A 20782-nucleotide genomic window follows, 5' to 3' on the forward strand; every position below is an offset into this window, starting at 1 on the left:
ACAGGGCCAGATACACACGGGCAGGGAGTGTCTCGGAGGTTATTGCTACCAGGGAAGGGTGATGGCTGGGCACGAAGGACAAGTAGGGACCCCCATCCTGGAAGGGTGAGAGGGAGTCCCCAGGGGGTGCAGCCTGGGGGTGGGAAAAGACAGGACTTCTGGGTCTAGGGCAGCTGAGGGGGCTCCATCCGAGTGTGACCCACCCTCAGCCCTGGGGGTCCTGTTCAGGCGCTACACCCTGGGGTGGGGAAACTGAGGCACAGCGTGGGTATCCCCATTGGGAAACTGACACATGGGACTACAGGGGGCCAGAGCCACAGCATGCTGGAGGAGCTCACTCATCCCCTGTCCCCCAGCTCGCAGCAACCCTGGCAAAGGGCACAGGCTCCCAGGACAGTATGGGGAGGGGGGTGAGGTTTTGGCAGTGAACTAGCTGTGTGGGTGCTGGGCATTGCGGGGGCACTCTGTCCCACCCCTCGGACCCCACTGGCCACTTCTGCCCCTCCCCATAAATCTGGGGCTGGGTAGGAGGGAGAGAGGGGCCAGGCTTGGGCGAGGGGAACTCTGCAGAGAGCCAGACCCCCAGTGCTGAGCACGGCAAGCTCATCACAGCAGTGAGTGAGACAGCAGGAGCACAACCACCCTCCTCCCCCACAGCCCTCCCGGCCAGGCTGGGGATGGGGGGCAGAGGGGTGAGGACCCCTGAGGGGGCCCTAGTAGACCCAGCTGACGGGCACCCACTGGGGCTGGGCACGCAGGCGCTCCATGGCCTCCCGCAGCCGCCCAAAGGTGCGCTCCAAGTCGTCGTTGGTCAGGCTGAGATCGAAGTAGTGGCCGTAACCGCGCTGGATGCGGCTGCTCTCCTCCACCGTCCGCTTGGCATCGGCCTCCTGTCCCCACACAAGCACTGCCTCAGTTTCCCCATCGCTCCCCGTGCTCCCCACCCCCGCCCTGGGGAGGGGACGGGAGGGGACCCACCGTCAGCTGCTTGGTGGCCACGCCGCTCTCCAGCGCTGCCCGGTTCATGGCCCGCAGCGTCTCCGGGTCGGGGGCTTCGATGAAGACCACATATGGCACAAATTCAGCCGTTCTCAGCACCTTCACTGCCTGGGTGGGAGGGGAGGGAAAGGTGCTGAGCCCCAGGGAGGGCAGGGGGGCAGCCCCAGTCACCCCATTCTTGGCAGGGTGTGTGTCCTCCAGGTGCTCTACCTGGGGGTTGACGTCCAGGATGCACATCTTGCCAGCCTCCACCACGGCGCGGATGGAGTCGATCTTGGTGCCGTAGAGGTTGCCCTCGTACTCGCCGTGCTCCAGGTACCGCCCTGCCTTGACGTCCGCCTCCATCTCAGCCCGCGACACGAAGCGGTACCCGTGCCCGTCTTTCTCGCTCTCCTTCGGCTTCCGTGACGTGTCTGCCGGGGACGGCCCGTCAGTGCCACCCCCCCGACCCTCACGTCCCACCCTGGGGGGTGCCCACGGGGACCTCCATGGGGCTCTGAGGCTGCACTGCGCACTCAGGGGTGCTGCGCTCACCCGCTGCCAGCCAGGCTGGGCTTGGCAGGGGCGGGGATGCCAGGAATGGGACAGCGATGCTGGCATGGCCACAGGGACACTCACAGGGGATGGTGGTGCCATAGCGCGCCTGGTCCGACATGATGAGCTTGTTCTTGAGGCTGCGTCGCCCCACGCCCTGGGCGCCGATGAGCACCAGGGTTTTCCGGCGGAAAGGGGGCATGCGTGCCACCTCTTCATAGATCAGCAGCTCGTGGCGGTCAAACTCTGGGCAAGGGACACAGCTGTCACCCATGGCTGGGACCCTAAATCTACAGGGACTCCAGGACACTGCATCTCCTAAGTGCCACCATGAGCCTGCCATAGGCACAGCCTGGGGACTGTCCCCTCTTCCCTGGGGGGATGCCAGTTGGGGACACTCACCAGCATTCTTCGTTGTCAGGTACATCATCCTCTTCTTCCTCTTCCCACTGAGGCTGCCACACAGGGCTCCTGCTGAGGGCACGGGGGCTGGCTGAGCTGGGGATGGGGACAGGGACAGTGCCGTGGCACAGGGACAGTGCCATGGGAACTGGGACTTGCTGCAGGGACAGTGCCATGGGACTCTGGGAACTGGGGATCTGGCACAGGGGCAGTGCCATGGGATGGGTACAGCACTCAGGGAACTGGGGACCTGGCACAGGGGCAGTGCCATGGGATGGGTACAGCACTCAGGGAACTGGGGACCTGGCACAGGGGCAGTGCCATGGGGTGGGTACAGCACCCAGGGAACTGGGGACCTGGCACAGGGGCAGTGCCATGGGATGGTGACATCACCCTGGGAATTTGGAACCCATCACAGGGGCAGTACTATGGGATGGGGACAACACCCTGGGAATTGGGGTCATTGTCACTGAGGACCTGCCATGCTCCCCCCTGGGAGGCGACGACCCCTCCCCAGGGCCATGTCCTCGCCATGGGGTGGGCAGGGCGGGCCGTACCGGAGCCAGGGGCCACCTCTGCATCCCGCTTGACGAAGGCCTTGCGCTTCTCCTCCAGCAGCTGGCTGGGCACCAGCCCCGCGCTGCCCCCCTCCACGTGGCACGCCTGGAGGGATAGTGATGTGCATGGGGACCCTAGCCCCACAGAGACCCCCCAGCTCCACAGGCACACCCCACTTCCCCCCCCACACAACTCCCACAGCCTCCTCCCACTTGCACAGGGACCCAGGTCCCAGCGACACCCCCACACACACTTCCAGGGATTCTCCCCAGCTCCAGGGACTCTCCTCAGCTCGCAGGGAAACTCCTGACCCTCAGTGGACCCCAGCTGCCAGAGAACCCCCCAGGAGGGGAGCAAAGGGCCAGGACATTCCCCGAGGTCCCTCCCGACCTGCCACCAGTTGGGGTCGTCCTGGTTGACGATCTGCAGCAGGTCACCAGCAGCGAACTTGAGACCAGCTTCCTTGCAGGGGATGAGGCTGTCGGTGGCTGGGTCGTAGTCGAAGTGGCACTTGACAAAGACCTGGAGATGGGGGGGTCAGCGGCGGGGCGGGGTGGTGCGGGGCAGGAGGGGCACTCCACATCGCCTGAGCGGGCTCAACCTCCCGCAGCGTGCCGGGGGGAAACGCAGGGGCTGTTCCACGCGCTCACACACACACGCACACACAGACACACGCGTGTGCATCCCGCTACGCCCCGCCCCCGTCCCGGAGCCGCGTCGCCGCCCCGCGCAGCCACGCACGCACCGCACCCGCGCACACGCACGCGGCAGCGGCAGCCGCCGCCGCGCCCCACAGCGCGCCCACGCACAGCCCCACGCACAGCCCCACGCCCACGCACAGGCACACGCAGGCGGCCAGCGCCGCCGCCGCCGCGCCCGCGATGGCGCACATGTGTGCGGGGCAGCCGCGCACACGCACTCGCGCGCACTCACACGCCGCACCGCGCGCGGTGCCCGCCCGCGGGAGCCCTGCGCCACGCCCGTGGCTACAGCCAGGGGCCCCGGGGCGAGCACGGCCCGGCGCGGGGACACGCCGTGCCAGGGACGCGGTGACAGCGCTGCTTTGTCCCCACAGAGCCAGGATGACGGAGGCCGCCTGTGAGGAGGTGGCACGGGGAGGGGAGGGGAGGGGAGGGGAGGGGAAGGGGGGCACGGGGCACCCTTTGCATCCCCGGGTCTTGCTATGGGGATGGGGACGGCGACAGGACAGGTGCCACTACAGCTAGATGCCCTCACCAGTGCTGGGGCTGCGCTGGCATGGGGCACAGGGGCACAGAGCAAGTCCCTACAGAAGTGAAGGTACCATAAGGAGGGGCCACAGGGGCATGGGGGGCACAGGGCAAGTCCCTACGGGACCATGAAGAGGGGGCACAAGGGGACAGAGGGTTGTGAGGCTCAGGGGACACATGGGGATATGAGATCCAGGGACCATGGGGCAGGTGAGTGTGGGGCAGGGAGACAAGGGACATATGAGCAGGGAAGGTTGGGGGGTGGCATGGGGACGACACGGGGACACTAAGGTGGGAGGGTACAGCGGTGGAAGAGGACCCATGTGTGGGGGACGAGGGAGCCCTGGGCAGGGTGCTGGGTGTGGGATGCAGCTGGGGGAGTCAGGGGGGAGTGGGGCCGGTACCTGGCGCGGCGGGTGAGGCTCCTGGTAGCTGGGCAGGATCTTGAGGACGACGCTGCCGCTGGCGTGGCGCAGGCTGTCCTGCAGCGCCCGCGGGTCGCTGCCCACCTCCTGCCCATTCACCTCCCGGATGACGTCTCCCACGTGCAGCAGCCCCTGCTGCGCCACCATCCCCCCGTGCAGGATGCGGGCGATCACCAGCTCCCCCCGCTCCACCCGGAACGTCACCCCCTGGGGACATGGCCCCTCCTCAGCCCCTTGGCACCAGCCCCACTGCCACCACCCATGACACTGACCCAGTGCCCTCCAGGCACCCTCCCAGCAATGCCCTAGTGCCCCACAGCACCCCAGCACCAGCTCAGCACCCTGCAACATCCCAGCACCCCATAATGCCCCAGCACCCCACAATGCCTCCAGCACCCCACAATACCCTCAGCAACGCCCCCAGCACCCTGCATGCCAATACCCTGCACGCTAATGCCGCCAGTGTCCCCAGCACCTCACAATGCCCCGGTTCCCTGCAGCACCACAGCAAGTCACAATGCCCCTACTGTCCCCAGCACCCCATAATGCCCCCAGCACTCTCCCATGCAAAGGGTCAGGGTCCCCAGCACCCGGTCATGCCCCAGCACCCTGCAGCACTCCAGCACCCTGCAATGCCAATGGCCTCAGCATGCTGCAATGTCCCAGCAGCCAGTGATGCTCACAGTGTCCCCAGCACCCTGCAGTGTACCCGCCGTGCCCCTGGCTCAGGCTCACCAGGTTCTCGCCAGCTGCCTTGCGGATGCCCACCATGCGCACAGCATCAGGGGGCACAGGCTGGCTGTTGAAAGCTGGGTCCAGGCCAGGGCTGGGTGGGGGTGTCTCATAGCTCTTGGAGGCCACCGAGTCGTGGGTCTCCAGCAGGGACTGCAACACACAGGTGTAGGGGGTTGCTGTCACACCCGTCACACACCACCCCGCACACGCCTGGGCCTTGCACAGCCCACCTGGAAGTGGGGCTCACGCAGGATGCGGGTCAGCTCGGCTGCCGCCCCGTCCCGCCGTGCCAGGTGCCCGATGTCACGCAGGATCTCCTGCACCAGCTCCAGGTTGTTGTCCCTCACTGCCTCCAGCTTCCGCTCCTCCAGCCGCTCGTGGGCCTGGGGCAAGTGGGCCAGGGGTTAGGGACTGTGGGCAAGTCTCTGACATGGACGAGTCTCTGGTGTGACCCAGCATGCACACGCATGAGCACACACAGCATACGAGCACAGACGTGCCCTTTGCACATGCACACACACCACCCACCCCCTCAAACCTGCCCTTTTCAATGCACACACAGGCACAGCTTCAAGTACATGGTCATGCATACAAATGCACGTGTGTGCACGCCCTTGCACTCCCATCGCTGCAGCAAGGTGTGCACACACATGCTGCTGCACCGCTGTGTGCATGTGCATATACACATACGCACTGGCAAACATGCAGGACGTGGGGCTGGCCACACGCACCCCATTGACACAGACATCAGGTGATAGGCACACACAGACGCACGCAAGCACTCATGCACACCCAGCTGCACGCACACCATGAGGGGCACTGCACACCCAGCACCCTCCCCACCCCGTCCCTGTGCAGGCAGAGCTACCCCTCACCCCTGCACAAAAACACCTGCAGCCTCACATGCACAGGCGCACATGTATGCACATGCAAACACACATGCACACACACGTGTATGCTTGTGCACACAGACAGCTCCCTGCATACATACACATGTGCAAGTGTAGATCCATGCATGCACATGCATACACACGCATGCACAGCATCTCTGCATGCACACGTGTGAACACACATCCATGTACAGACACACAGGTATGTGAGTGCACCCCTGCACATGCATCCCCACACACATGCATCCACATGCATGTTCAGCCACACAACACAGGTACACAGGTGCATGCACACACACTGATGTGCCCATACACCCATGCCCACTCTTACACAAACACACCCTGCTCCCCCCTCCCCCTGTGCCCCACTCGCTGCTGCCTGCTGTGGTGTTCCCACGGTGCTGCACCTTGGCCAAGGACCTCACGATTGGGCTCTCCATGATGCCACGGAGGAAGATGAGGTCAAGGTCAGCAGCCCCTGGAGCACCAGGGAGCCCCATGAGGTTGTCCAGGACCTGTTGCATGGCTAGGGGGCACAGGGCCACGGGTGGAACATGGGGACATGGAGGAGGTGAGAGAGAGCAGGAGAGAGCAGAATGTGAGTGAAAGTCAAATGCAGCCAGGAGTGCACAGGCTCCCGCCATCCTGCCCCATTTGCCCCAGGGTTTCCCAATTATGGGACCTGGCAGGGAACGTGGGGATGGTGTGGGGGGATGGTGTGGGGGTCTGTGGGAGCAGAGACACCCTCTATCATCCAACAGAAAGGATAGACAAACTGACATGCCCTGCAGCACCATCACCTTGCCATGCCTGCCCAGGGGGGGGCTACAGGACACCACAGCCCCTGGTGGGAAGTAGCCCCCCAACACCTTGCAGTCTGGGGCTGAGGACTAACCCTGGCTGCTCAGCACCACAGTCCCCCTCGTGCCTCAGTTTCCTCCGGGCAGAGCTCACCTGCACACCCACCCACTGCCCACTCACCCTCCCGTCCCTGCAGGAAGTTGCACTGTACTCTCAGTCTCTGCAGTGAGGACCAGACAGAGACCCCCAAAAGCCACCACTTGGGACTGTCCCCGGGGGGGGGGGCGTTCCCCACAGCCGGTGCACGCAGCAGCGGGGGAGGGGTTACATTGCAAATGGGGGGCGATATAGGCAGGGGGTGTAACGCAATTGGGCAGCCGCGATGCAATGAGGGGGTGCGTGATGCAACGAGGGGGTTCATGATGCAATGGAGGAGGGTGCAGTGTAATGGACGGGGGGAGGGTGCGATGTAATGGAGGGGGAAAGTGTGATGCATCCGCGGCTGCGATGGCAGCGGGCACCGCCGCACCGCGCTAGGCTGCGCGGCCATGGCGGGTGATGCTCGCGGCGCGGCTGCGGGGGGGGTGACAATCCACGCAGCCCCTCCCGGACCGGGGGGTCACGGCATGACCCCATACCTCATCTCCCAGCTCACCCCCCTTACCGCATCCCCAATCCCCCCGCCCGCGCCATCCTCCCGTGTTGCATCTCCTTCCCCTCGGGGCCGCGTCCCCCCCTACCTTGGGGACCCAGAGGGGCGGGGGCGGGGAGCGGGGCCCCTCCGCCGGGGCGGCTCATGGTTGCGGGCGGTGGAGCGGGGCAGCCCCCCCCAACCCCCAGCCCCGATCCGGGTACCGTCGCCCTCTCCCCGCCCGGGCCCCCCCGGGGCTGGGGCCTTGCACACGGAGGCACACGCGAGCCCTGGGATGGACCCCGCACACCCGCGGCCGGGGGCGCGCGTGGGGAGGGGGGAGCTGCTCACACGCGCGTGCACAGTTAAACGCGCGCGCAGCTCCGCACGCGCGGGCACACCCGTGTGAGCAATCCCGAGTGTGCAAACACACACACACAAGTACACACACGCACCTGCCGACGGCCACGCGCTCGAGCACTGTCCGGGGAGTCAACGCGGGCGCAGGGGCACGCGGACGCCTGTTGCGTGCAAAACGCACCCGTGCACACACGCATGTGTGAGCACGCACAGCCCTGAGCGCCCACGGACACGCGCGCCCGTGCGTGACTACACAAGCGTGCAGAGCCATGCACCCGCTGCTGCCTGCTCACACTCCTGCACACACGCACGCTCCTGTGCACGCTCACTCCCCCCCCCCCCATGCACGCTCACACTCGAATGCAAACCCACGCGTGCCTCCCCGGTACGCGCACACCGCTGTGCCTGCTCACCCTTGCTTGCACGCCCACCCTCGCTTCCCCGTGCGCGCTCACCCGTGGCAGCCCCCCCGCACGCAGCCACGCAGCCTCCCGCGGCCTGGGGAGGGGGAGCAGCAGGGGCTCGGCCCCTTTAAGGGGGCGGGCGGGGGGCGCGGGTCCGCGCTGTTGCCATGGCGACTGGGGGGGAACGGTCGGGGAGCGCAGCGCAGGAAGGGGGGGTGGGGGCGGGTTTAAAGGGACCGCGCTCCACTCGAGTGCGCGCCCCCCTGCACACGCGAGCACACGCGCACGCAGGTGCTCACCCCCGCAGGAACGATGACCCACCCCCTCGCACACCCGCGCCCGGAGCGGACGCTCCCCGCGGACCCGGCAGCAACTACCGCACCCCCAGGCTGCGTTTGCACACACGTGTGCCCGCGTGTGTGCGTGCAAGCCCCGGCTTGGTGAACGCTCACCCGTGGCGGAGCTGGGGGCGGCTGCCGGCATCTCGGCGGTGCTGTGGGCACGGCCGGGCACGCGTGACTGGCACCGACGGGACGGGACCGGCTGCGCAGGCGTGTGCTGCTCTGGCACACGCGGCCACCCTTGTCCGTGTGCATACACAGGCGTGTGTCCGTGTGTGAGCAGACCACAGACGTGCAGGGACACGAGGCCTCTGCATCCTGTGTCTGTCATCCCCCCCCCCCAGCCCCACATTTTGCCCCACGGGGACAACAGCCAGTGCTGGTGCCGACACCTGCGCAGTGGGGCATCCCACACTATGTCCCAGCCCTGCCACCCCCAGATCCCCTCTGTTGCCCTTGACCCCTGAACAGGCAAAGGCAGGAGGTGGCTGCAAGGGAGTTTATTGCTGGGAAATCCAACCCGATCCTGGAGTTATGGGTGCAGCAGGGCCATGGGTGCTGCAGAGGCTGGGGGGGGGTGCACCCTTTAGGTTTCCTCTTCACCCACTTGGCCCCAGCAGTGTCCCTGTAAGGAGAGGGGGTCAGCAGCCAGCCCCCTGTAGACCCCCCCTCAAATTTCCCATCCCTGCATCCCCCAGCCCAGGGCTCCCACATCTCCACCCAGGACAGTGCCTGTTGGGGAAAGTGAGGCACTGACAGTGCAGCGAGGGTTCAGCCAGCCCCCACCCCCCCAGCTTAGCTGCTGTTCAGATCTCACACTCCTGCCCCTCACCTGGGGCTCAGCAACCCGCAGTGCCGAAGGGCTCCTCACACAGCGCCCGTCCACCTGACCGCTTGCCGTACCTGCGAGGGGGAGCACATTACAGGGAGCACAGTGCAACGGGGGGCTGGCTGCAGCCAGCAACGGGTGCAGCGAGGGAGCATCTGGCAGGGGAGCAGTAGGTTGCGATGGGGAATGTGCTGAAATCAGGTATGAATGGCAGTGGATGCAAATTGCAGCGGGGAGCACACTTCAGTGGGAATTGCACTGCAGCAGGGAGCTGGTGGCAACAGTTGAGCAGGTTGCAGTGGGGCAGCATGGTGTGATGGTGTGCTGCAGTGGAAGAGAGCTGCTTGCAGCTGGAGAGCATATTGCAACAGGCAGGGTGTTGCACAGGTAGCACATTGCAATGGGGAGCACACTGCACAGGGAGAGTGCTGCAATGGGAGCAGGCTGCAATGCAGCAGGTAAAAGGATTGCAACAGGGAGCTCATTGCAATGGGGAATAGTTTGCAGCAGGGACTATGTGGCAGTGGGCAGCACCTCACAGAGGTCCTGCCACCATGCCTCCACCGCTAATGCCCCCTCTGCCACACCACCTGTGCTGTGCCCCCTGTTATGTGCCCCCCTATGCCATGCCCCTGCTGCTCACCGGTGCCGTGTGACCACGTTCAGGTACTGCTGGAGATCGTTGTAAAAGCGGACGAGGTCCTCAACGGGTGCGTCGTCCCCAGGGTAGGTGGGCTGTGCAGGGCCGGTGGACACATGGCCTGCCAGCAGCGCCAGGGCGCAGGCAACGAGCAGCAGGGAGGGCCAGCGGGGAGCCATGGCTGCACCGCACGCCACAGGCTCAGGTTCTGCCAAGGGCACGGCTGTGCATGCACACAGGCACACACACCGCTCACCTGCACGCACGCACGCACACACACACACACACAGAGCGCTCACCTGCACATACACACCCCCCCCCCACACACACACACCGTTCACACACACATGCACTGTTCACATGCACATACTCACACACACATGCACACTATTCACATGCACACACACATATGCACTGTTCACATGCACACATCTGCACACACACGTACACTGATCACATGCACACACACATATGCACACTCTTCACCTGCACACACACACACATATGCACACTGTTCACCTGCACATACACACATATGCACTGTTCACATACACACACACACACCTGCACACTGTTCACATGCACACATCCACACACACATGCACACTGTTCATCTGCACACATACATACACACATGCACACTGTTCACATGCACACACACACATGCATACTGTTCATCTGCACACACCCACACATGCACCGTTCACATGCACACACCCACACACACACTGCTCACCTGCACACGCACCCCCCCACACACACACATATATGCACACTATTCTGCACACACACACACGCACACCACTCACCTGCCCACACACACATGCACACAGCTCACCCTGACACACACACACATGCACAGTGCACACCTGCACACCCACACATGCATGCACACCATTTGGCTGCATACACACCCTTCAGAAGACCCTCTGCATGCACACCAAACCTTCACTCTGCAGGGTGTGAGCATACGTGCACACAGAGCCATGCACATACCCCTGCACACACACACCCCCGCCTCTGCTCCATGAGTGCACACAAGCACACACAAAACCACTCATGCAGCACACACATGTCCGTGTGTATACAGGTACATGTGCAGCCATACACAGAGATGTGCAGACACACATACACACTCTCCCAGGGCGAACACACGGGCCCATTCCTAGAGCACATACACATGTGTGCACACGCACTGTCACACCCCTACACATAGGCACACACACTCAGCCTTGCACATGTGCCTGCACATCCATTTCACACTCATATGCACAGACATGACATGCTGGCCTCTGCACACCCCACACCCCCTGCACAACCCTCAGCACCCCATCCCCCAGCACTGGCTCTGCCACTCCCCACAGCCCAATCCCCTGCAGGGACAAGGCCCCAGCTCCACTCACCTGCTTCCAAAGCAGTGGCACAGGCACACAGCAAGGGAGAATGCAGGGAGACACACGGGGAGATGCCGCCGACGATTCCCCTGTTCCGAGGTGACACCACTGTCACCGTGGTGCTGCTCCTTATATCCCCCTTGTCCCCCCCACTGATATCAGTGTGCCACACAGCACCTGCAGCCACGTGGCGGGGGGGACAGGGGTCATCAGGGGTGACACGGGCCATTGGGAGCGTGACAGGGACATCTGGCCCCTAACACAGCCCTGGTTAATGTTTGACCCTGGGAGGGCTTCCGGCGGGGCCGAGGACATGGACCATCCGGTGTCTGTCCCCAGAGCATCTCAGCCCCACAGATGGACCAAAGGACGTGACGTCTGGGGAACAGCTGGCATGGTGCATCACAGGGGATAAGGCTGGCAGGAGGGGGGTGGGCAGCAGAGACAGCGAGGTATGGGCAGAGGGGAGTGGGACAGAAGGACACTGGAGCGGCACTCAGAGACATGGGGGAGTGGGGGGCACAGATAGGTCAAGGGCCTGACATTGGGGTGGGATGAAAGGATAGAGGGAGGAGGAGGACGGGAGGAGCATTGGTTGTGTGGGTGACAGAGCAGGGATGGGGGACAGCAGCCCCTGCTGCAGCTGGGACCAAGGACGGGGTTGCTCCCCTCTGCTCCTGCCACAGGCTGGGTCAGGCAGTCAGAGGGGTGTGGGGAGGTCTCTGGCCCAGACCTGACACGGTCCCAGACAGCAACAGTCCCCATAGGGACCCCATGGTAGACATCAGCACCTACTGCACCCCACACCTAGAACACTCCCACAGCCACTGCACCCAGCACACCCCAGAGCTCACTATCAGTGCCCCCCAAATCCTCACACCTGTGCACCCCGGCATCCACTGCCTGGGCATCCCACCACCTTCATACCCACTCAGTGCACCCCAGCACCCACCACTGATATGCCCCATGAACCCCAGCACCTTTGCAGCCCCTCATCCAGCACACTCCAACACCCAGTGACAGTGTACACCGTTCCCTGAACACCCCAACACCCACTGACAACATCCCCTCCACAGTCAGCGCACTCCAGAACATTCTGCTAGTGCCCCCACTACCCCCACACCCAATGTACCCAACATCCAACCCCAGTGTGCCCCAGTCCCCCAGCGCACCCCACTCTCCCCTCTCCCCCTGACCACTTCCACCAGACCCAATGTCCCCCTGGTCTACCTCCTCCGTGACCCTTCCATCCCCCACGAACTCCCCACGTCCCTCCCTGTCCCTCCACCTTCACCCCAGACAGTCCTCTGTCCTTACTCCCTCTCCACCTTCCCCCACCCCTCCCTCCGTTCCTCCTGCTCCTGCATCTCCCCTGCACCCTCCCAGCTCCCCTCCATCCCACATCACCTCTGTACCCCTTTATCCCCCTTGCACTCCTCCATATCTCCACCCCTCATCCCAGCAGAAACAGCCCAGACCCCAGACAAGTGCCCACAATCGTGTTCTTTATTGCCACTGGTGGGGGCTTGCAGGGACCACACGGGACCCCCCCCCCACCCTGAACAGTGATGGGGAGGGGATGGGGTCAGGACCCCCTCCCGGCGGGACATTCCTGGGCCAGGCTCTGAGGGGTCCCCAGCCTTCCTGGCAAGGGGATCCATGCTGGCCCTGGGTGCTAGGGCTCACCCTGCAGCAGAGCCCCAGACTCCTCAGGGGGATATGGGGAGGATTTGGGGGATGGGGGTGCTGGAGGATCTGGTCACCACGTAGAGTCATCGTCATACCTGTGGGGAAGGGCTGGCATGAGGAAAAGGGGAACGAGACCCCCAGCACCTACTAGGACCCCCACCCCAGGGTGCAGGAGGGGTTGTAGCCCCTTTCCTTGTCCAGAGGGTGATGGGGACAGGACAGGGACACTCACCGTGACCTGTCACTGCTGGCCCCGAGAAGCAGCTCCGACACCACCTCCCCGGGGCTGGCGCGTTTGCCGTACCTGCGGGTCACAGAGCACACGGGTGGGTGTGCAAAGGGGGGTGACTGGGAGTGCAAAGGGGGGTGGGTGGGCATGCAAAGGGGTGGGAGTGGGCACACAAAGGGGTGTGGGTGGACACACAAACGGGTGCGAGTGGGCATGCAAGCGGGACCTCACAAGCACATGAGTGCGTGCAAGCAGGAACTGCTGTGTGCATGCAACAGAGCCCAGGGGTGTGCAAATGGACCTGTCTGCACGTGCAGAGAGGCTTGCACAAGTGCCACTGAGCTGGCACACACATGTTCATGCTCGCCCACGCTCACCTCTGCCGCGTCACCAGGTTGATGTAGTGGCGGAGTGCCGAGAAGTACTTGGCCATCTCCTCGGGGGAGGCGTCATCCCCGGGGCTCTCAGGCTTGGGGGGGTAGGCAGCTGCCAGCGTCCCCAGGCACAGCAGGGCACAGAGGGCAATGGCTGCCAGCACACGCCACGGCCTCGGAGTCAGCACCATCTGCAGGGGGAATGGGGATGGGGTTGGGGATGGGGATGGGGATGGGGATGGGGATGGGGATGGGTCAGCCATGGCTGTGTGTGCATCACCCCCATCCCAGCCTGGAGCTGCTCTGCCCCCTAACAAAGGCCCCATCTCCCTGCGAAATGCCACCCCAGGACCTTGTCTCTTGTTAGGATGTCATACCCCAGGGACACCCTGCTCCCCAAGATGTCTCCGTCCCCTGGTTGGGACCTCAGTTCCCCCCAGGGAACAGCTTCCCTCCAGGAACAACCCCTCCCCATGCTCCCACGGGAATATTTCCCTTCGAGAGATGACCCCACTGCCCCGAAGGGGCCATCTCCCACCTAGGGACCTCAATACATAACCTCTAAGTCCCCAAGAGTCCATCTCCTTGCCCAGGACCCCCAGGAACTTCCTCCTAGCTTCCAAAAGGTAGATCTTGTTCAGAGACCCCTCTGAGCCAGTCCCTAAGGGATCACATCCTTCCCCAGGACTTCAGACACCCCTCCATCTCCCAGAGCATATCTCCCTCCAGAGACCCCCCTCCCCAGCATCCCCAAGGGAGATGTCCCACCTCAAAGGACCCCAGAGCCCAGCCCACCCCAAAGGACACCTCCTCTGCAGCCCCCTCTCCCATGTCCCCGAGGGACTGCCTCCCTCCCCAGAGACACCTCCCCTCCGTAGGATTCCCATGGGAGCCCCCAGCCCCATCTCTCGGCTGTCCCCGCACTCACAGTGGAGGAGGTGGGAGGTGACAGCAGGGCCTGGCAGCGGGGTAACAGCGCTGGGGACACAGCAGCTCCTCCACCTGCCCGGGGTTTTATATCCTCTGAGGGGGCTGCTGGCTCCTCCCTCACCCATGACCGACCCATAGGCACAGCAGGACCCCGCAGGCCCTGGGACACGTGCCATCACCCTGTCACTGTTCCTCTGCAGAGCCCCCCAACCTGCACTGAGAGACTCTGCAGGCACAGGGCACGCACAGGACATGGAGGACACAAATAGGACACAACCCAGAGACACAGCATGCGGCTGCAGGACACAGACGTGGTGTGTGGCATAGGGCATGGCTTTGGCACACAGACACAGGTGTGACACGCAGCCATGGCACACGGACACAGATGTGACATGTAGCCATGGCACACGGACACAGATGTGGCATGTAGCCATGTAACATGGACATGGCACATGGACACAGATGTGACATGCAGCCATGGCACATGGACATGGCACACAGGCAGGGCATGTGGCACAAGGCAATGGCACACAGACACAGATGTGACATGTAGCCATGGCACACGGACACAGATGTGGCATGTAGCCATGTAACATGGACATGGCACATGGACACAGATGTGACATGCAGCCATGGCACATGGACATGGCACACAGGCAGGGCATGTGGCACAAGGCAATGGCACACAGACACAGATGTGACATGTAGCCATGGAACATGGACATGGCACACGGACACAGATGTGACATGCAGCCATGGCACACGGACACAGATGTGGCATGTAGCCATGTAACATGGACATGGCACATGGACACAGATGTGACATGCAGCCATGGCACATGGACATGGCACACAGGCAGGGCATGTGGCACAAGGCAATGGCACACAGACACAGATGTGACATGTAGCCATGGAACACGGACATGGCACACGGACACAGATGTGACATGCAGCCATGACCATGGCAGAAGGACATGGCACACAGGCAGGGTATGTGGCACGAGGCAATGGCACACAGACACTGGTGTGGTGTGCAGCCATGGAACATGGACACGGCACACGGATGTGACACACAGCTATGGCACACACCTTGGAACGTGGCAGTGGCACACACGGACATTGGCCACTCGTGGGGACACAAACACAGCACAGCAGATGGGACGCAGCCCCGGCACCAAGCACCCATGCGGGACAGCACAGGGGATGCGATGCAGCCCGCGGCTGCCTCAGTTTCCCAGGGCTGGGCACGGAGCCGCCGTGACCGGCGGTCACAGCCCCGGGGAGGGACAAGCCAGGGGGACACGAATTCGCTCTGGGTTTGGCATCGAGGAGCCACCGATGTGCCGGCCTGGGGGGAAGCCAGGGCACGGAGGGGCCGTGCCGGGAGAGGTGCTGGGGGTCCGCTCCGGGAAGGGTCCTCAGTGGCCCCGGGATGCGCCCACCCAGCAGCAGCCGCACGGCCAGACAGCGGATAGCGGGGCAGAGGGGGCAGAGGCCCGCCGTGCGGCCGAGGGGAGAGGGGAGCAGCCCCCCCGGCCCAACACCTCCCGCTTTCCCACCGGCAAGGGCGAACGGCAGGGCTGATGGGACCGGCGGGGGCTGCGGCTGCCCGTGCCACGGGGTCTGCCCCATCGGGAGGGGCGGCGGGACACACAGTGGCCCCACCGCCTGGTCACGGACCGAGCCCCGCGGGACGGTGGCGGTGTCACCGCCTGGTCACGGACGTCCCCGAGCTGAAGCCCGGAGGGAGGGTCCCCAGTCCCGCGAGCCGACCCGGCGGGGGAGCAAAGACTTTCTGCCCCATTTCCCCCGAGTGACAGCAAACAGCCGTTTTCCAAAGGTCACAGGATGGCTCTGCCCGCGCGGGGGCGGGGGGGGCCCGGCTGCTCCCCCTTCCCGGGGGAGGAGGAAGGTCTGGGGCTGCAGGTGCACGGCTGGAGCTCAGGCAGCCCCCCGAGGGGAGGGGTCCCGCCCCCGCGGCGTCCCGCGGACTGAAAGGCGCTGGGAGAGCAAACAGGACCCTGCCGCTTCCCCGCACTTTATGACTCCGGTTCCGCCGGAGGCACATTAGGGGCCACCCGTGGAAGGCCCCCGGAGGAAGGCCCTTATCAGCCGCTGTTTGCTTTTCCACCGCACAGCCGGGGGGGCACAGACGCCTGCCCAGCCGGGCGGCAGGACGGGCACACGGCCCGTGGGAACACCCGGGGACTACCGGCCCCTCACCGCATCCAGCCGTCGCATCTCCCACGCCAGCCCGGGGGCTACCGGCCCCTCGCCACATCCTGCCCTAACATCTCCCACGCCAGCCCGGGGGCTGCCACTCCCTCGATGTGTTCCACCATAACATCTCCCACGCCAGCCCAGGGGCTGCCGGCCCCTCGCTGCATCCTGCCGTGACATCTCCCATGCTAAGCACATCCTCCCTCAAGCACCCACCACCGGGCACAGGCAGGAATCGGCAGTAAAACCCAGCCTGGGACTCTCTGCTTCCCCTGCCTCAGTTTCCCCACGGGAGGGGGAGGAACACTCCACAGTGCCCACACACCCCATACACACCTCTCCTCCCCTCCCTGAACCCTCTAAAGCAGCTGGGCCTGACCCCCCTGGCACACAACAGCCACCACAGCCCAGGGACGACGTGAAAGGTTTCTTGTTTCATCAGTAAAAATACAGCTGGGAGGTTGGGGGGGGTCACACAGCTTGGTGGGGAGGGGGCCCAGCCACACAGTGGCCAGCTCCCCACGAGCAGGAGCCCCCCTTGGCTCCCCTACATCCCCGGGGCAGCGGCTGCCCACTCCTCTGGCAAAATTATCAAATATTTACCAACAGTAATTAAAAAAAAAAAGAGAATAAATAGCAGTGATTGTTTAAAAAAGCCTCCCCCCATCCCCACCGCCCTGCGCCCTCCAGTCCCAGCTCAGCCGTCTGTGGCCAGGATGACGACGGCTCCGAAGATGCCGACGTTTTGCCCGATGAGCTTCATCTGGTTCCAGAACTCGACGCGGCGCGAGTCGTGCCAGTAGCCGATGTTGCCGTCGATGAGGAGGATGGCGAGGGGCAGCAGCACCGCCAGCACCTGCGCCGCCGCGCGCACGTAGTAGCCCGACAGGAAGGCGAGGGCCAGGAGGCCGTAGAGGATGAAGAGGAGCTGGAGGGCGAGCTCCCCACCCAGGAGGTGGTTCAGGTAGGCCAGGCGGTCCTCCTTGCTGTGCTGCAGGGAGTAGGCCTGGCAGGGAGGGGGCACACAGATGGGGAGGCGGCTGAGGCACCCACCCGAGGCTGCTCCTCTCCTCCAGGGAAGGGAACGCTCGGGGGTGCAGCCCCTGCTGTACCTGGCAGATGAGGTAGATACCGAGGAAGACCTGTCCCGTGGACTGCAGGGAGCGGCTGCGCGGCTTCTGCCGGTACAGCTCGCCGGCGCCGCTGGCCAGGATGAGGAAGCCGCCGATGATGGCAATAGTCCGGGAGTACATCCGCACCTGCGGCGGCAATGCCGTCACCCCGCTGCGCCCCCGCCAAGGCTGGGCAGGGCGCTGGAGGGCTTCGGGGGCTCCTCACCTTCAGCCAGTCGCCGTAGTGGACGTGGCCGCTGACGTGGGCGGCGTAGGTGGCCACGGCCAGCTGCAGCGCGGCCCCCAGCGCGAACCAGCGGCGCTTGACGCCGAAGGACATGAAGCTGGCGCAGAGCACGGCCACCCCCATGTCCACGTACAGGTAGGGCACGGGGATGTCTGGCTTCCTGAGGGGTGTGGCAGCTCCAGCCCCGACACCCAGCTCCGCACAACCACCCCTGGCCCCTCTCCCCGAGACCCTCCCTCACCCCCAGCTCCACACAGCCACCCCTGGCCCCACTCCCCAAGACCCTCCCTCACCCCCAGCTCTGCACAGCCACCCCTGGCCCCGCTCCCCCTCAGACCCTCCCAGCTCCACACAACCACCCCTGGCCCCTCTCCCCCCGAGACCCTCCCTCACCCCCAGCTCCACACAACCACCCCTGGCCCCTCTCCCCCTCAGACCCTCCCTCAGCCCCAGCTCCACACAACCACCCCTGACCCCACTCCCCCTCAGACCCTCCCTCACCCCCAGCTCCACACAGCCACCCCTGGCCTCACTCCCCCTCAGACCCTCCCTCACCCCCAGCTCCACACAACCACCCCTGGCCTCACTCCCCCTCAGACCCTCCCTCACCCCCAGCTCCACACAACCACCCCTGGCCCCACTCCCCTTCAGACCCTCCCTCACCCCCAGCTCCACACAACCACCCCTGGCCTCACTCCCCTCAGACCCTCCCTCACTCCCAGCTCCACACAACCACCCCAGTCATGCTCCCCTCAAGACCCTCCGTCACCCCTAGCTCTGCCAGAGGCCTGTCCTGGCTCCACACAGCCCTCCGTGCCCCGTGTCTAAACAGCCTCAGCCTCTCCACAGCTCTGCCCTTCTCTCAGCCCTCACCCAGCTCCACACCCACCTCAGGACCTCCCCAACTTCCCCACAGGCCCCAGCCCCACACCATCCTGCACCCCCTCAGCTCTACACTCACCCCAGGACCCACCAGCTCCCCCAAACCCCCCCAGACCCACACTCACCCCAGGCACACCAAATACACACCATTCCCTGGGCCTCACATCTGACTCAGTCCCACACTCGCCTCAGGAGCCCTTCAGCCACCCCACACCTACCCCAGCCCCACACTTGCCCCAAAAGCCACACACATACCCGGCTCCCTGGGCCTCACACCTACCTCAGCCTTTCCCAGCCCGTCCTCCCATCCCAGGAGCCCCTCACTGGACCCAGGACCCCCACAAGTACACCATTCCCAGGCCCCACATCTGCCTCAGCTCCTCACAGCCCCACATTGACCCCAGGAGCCCCACACACACCCATCTCCCCGGGCATCACACCTGCTCCAGTCTCTCCCCACCTGCTGCCCCACCCCAGGAGCCCCTCACAGCCCCACACCTACCCCAGCCCCATAAGTACACCATTCCCTGGGCCTCACATCTGCCTCAGCCCCTTGCAGCCCCTCACTGACCCCAGGAGCCCCTCAGCTGCCCCACACCTACCACAGCCCCACACCCGCTGTGGGAGCCCCTCATACCCCCCAGCCCCACACTGACCCCAGGAGCCCCTCAGCTGCCCCACACCTACTGCAGCCCCACACCTGCTGTGGGAGCCCCTCACACACCCCAGCCCCACACTGGCCCCGAGCCCCTCACTGTCCCACACATCCCTCAATCCCACAGTAGCCCCTCAGCTGCCCCACACCTGCTGCAGGAGACCCACATGCACATCACTCCCTGCGCCCCATGTTTGTCTCAGCCCCTCTCAGTCCCACACCCACCTCAGGAGCCCCTCACAGCCCCACACCGGCACCGAGACCCCTCAGACCCACACATGCCAGTCCCACACTGGCCCCAGGAGCTCCCCACAGCCCCACACACCCCCATCCCCACACTGGCCCCAGGAGCCCCTCACAACCCCCAGCCCCATGCCGGCCCCGGGGCCCCTCACAGCCCCACCCCCCCCCCCTCCCCAGACCCGCCTCAGGAGCCCCTCACAGCCCCACAACCCCCCAGCCCCACGCCGACCCCGGGGCCCCTCACACCCCCCAGCCGTATACCCGCCTCAGGAGGCCCTCCCAGCCCCACACCCACCTCAGGAGGCCCTACAGCCCCACACACCCTCACAGCCCCACATCCCCCCAGCCCCACGCCGACCCTGGGGCCCCTCACACCCCCCAGCCATATACCCACCTCAGGAGTCTCCCCAGCCCCACACCCTCCCAGCCCCATACCCACTTCAGGAGACCCTCACTGGCCCCGAGGCCCTTCACAGCCCCACACTGGCCCCGGGGCCCCTCACACCCCCAATCCCCACACCTGCCTCAGGAGCCCCTCACAGCCCCACACCCCCCCAGCCCCACGCCGACCCCGGGGCCCCTCACATCCCCCAGCCGTATACCCGCCTCAGGAGGCCCTCCCAGCCCCACACCCACTTCAGGAGGCCCTCACTGGCCCCGAGGCCCTTCACAGCCGCACGTCGGCCCCGGGGCCCCTCACACCCCCCATCCCCACACCCGCCTCAGGAGCCCCTCACACCCCACACCCCCCGAGCCCCACGCCGGCCCCGGGGCCCCTCGCCCGCCCGCGCCCTCCCGCGCCCGGGAGCCCGGCGGCGGGTGCGCACCGGCGGGCGGCGGCGCGCTCGGCGCAGAGCAGCAGCCCGCTGAGGCAGTGCCAGAACGGGAAGCGCGTCAGCAGGACCCCGCCGCCGGCCGTCAGCAGCCGCAGCGCGCGCCGCCGCCACCCGCGCGCCGCCGCCATCGCCGCGCCGCCGGAAGTCCCGCCCCGCCGCCGCGCCGCCGGAAGTCCCGCCCCGCGCCGCCGCC

The 20782-nt window shown here is 65.1% G+C and overlaps 4 protein-coding genes across 5 annotated transcripts; all 4 read right to left on the reverse strand.

The window, feature by feature from the left end:
* Positions 1-713: 713 nt before the first annotated feature.
* On the reverse strand, positions 714-8451 carry MPP2 (MAGUK p55 scaffold protein 2). The gene is made up of 12 exons (XM_062017638.1): positions 8421-8451; positions 6180-6298; positions 5113-5265; positions 4883-5032; positions 4127-4354; positions 2884-3015; positions 2493-2598; positions 1936-2004; positions 1618-1779; positions 1210-1412; positions 979-1107; positions 714-890 (listed from the first exon to the last, which is right to left on the reverse strand). Exons 1-12 carry the CDS (start codon positions 8449-8451, stop codon positions 714-716), a joined length of 1659 nt encoding a protein of 552 aa, XP_061873622.1.
* Positions 8452-9148: 697 nt separating this feature from the next.
* Positions 9149-9957, reverse strand: LOC104555449 (pancreatic polypeptide-like). The gene is made up of 2 exons (XM_010198888.1): positions 9782-9957; positions 9149-9212 (listed from the first exon to the last, which is right to left on the reverse strand). The coding sequence occupies exons 1-2, from the start codon at positions 9955-9957 to the stop codon at positions 9149-9151; spliced, it is 240 nt and encodes a 79-aa protein (XP_010197190.1).
* Positions 9958-12931: 2974 nt separating this feature from the next.
* Positions 12932-13655, reverse strand: LOC133628876 (peptide YY-like). The gene is made up of 3 exons (XM_062018799.1): positions 13468-13655; positions 13094-13165; positions 12932-12956 (listed from the first exon to the last, which is right to left on the reverse strand). The coding sequence occupies exons 1-3, from the start codon at positions 13653-13655 to the stop codon at positions 12932-12934; spliced, it is 285 nt and encodes a 94-aa protein (XP_061874783.1).
* A 3373-nt stretch (positions 13656-17028) lies between these two features.
* On the reverse strand, positions 17029-20717 carry TMEM101 (transmembrane protein 101). 2 transcript variants are annotated; one of them, XM_062018729.1, is made up of 4 exons: positions 20581-20717; positions 17953-18133; positions 17727-17873; positions 17029-17620 (listed from the first exon to the last, which is right to left on the reverse strand). In XM_062018729.1, the coding sequence occupies exons 1-4, from the start codon at positions 20715-20717 to the stop codon at positions 17312-17314; spliced, it is 774 nt and encodes a 257-aa protein (XP_061874713.1). In that variant the 3' UTR covers positions 17029-17311. The 2 variants fall into 2 exon arrangements, with proteins under 2 accessions (XP_061874713.1, XP_061874714.1); XM_062018730.1 differs by having other exon boundaries at positions 17953-18070; positions 20581-20658.
* Between the last annotated feature and the right edge of the window lie 65 nt (positions 20718-20782).

Source organism: Colius striatus, chromosome Z, assembly GCF_028858725.1.
Source record: "Colius striatus isolate bColStr4 chromosome Z, bColStr4.1.hap1, whole genome shotgun sequence".
NCBI lineage: Eukaryota > Metazoa > Chordata > Aves > Coliiformes > Coliidae > Colius > Colius striatus.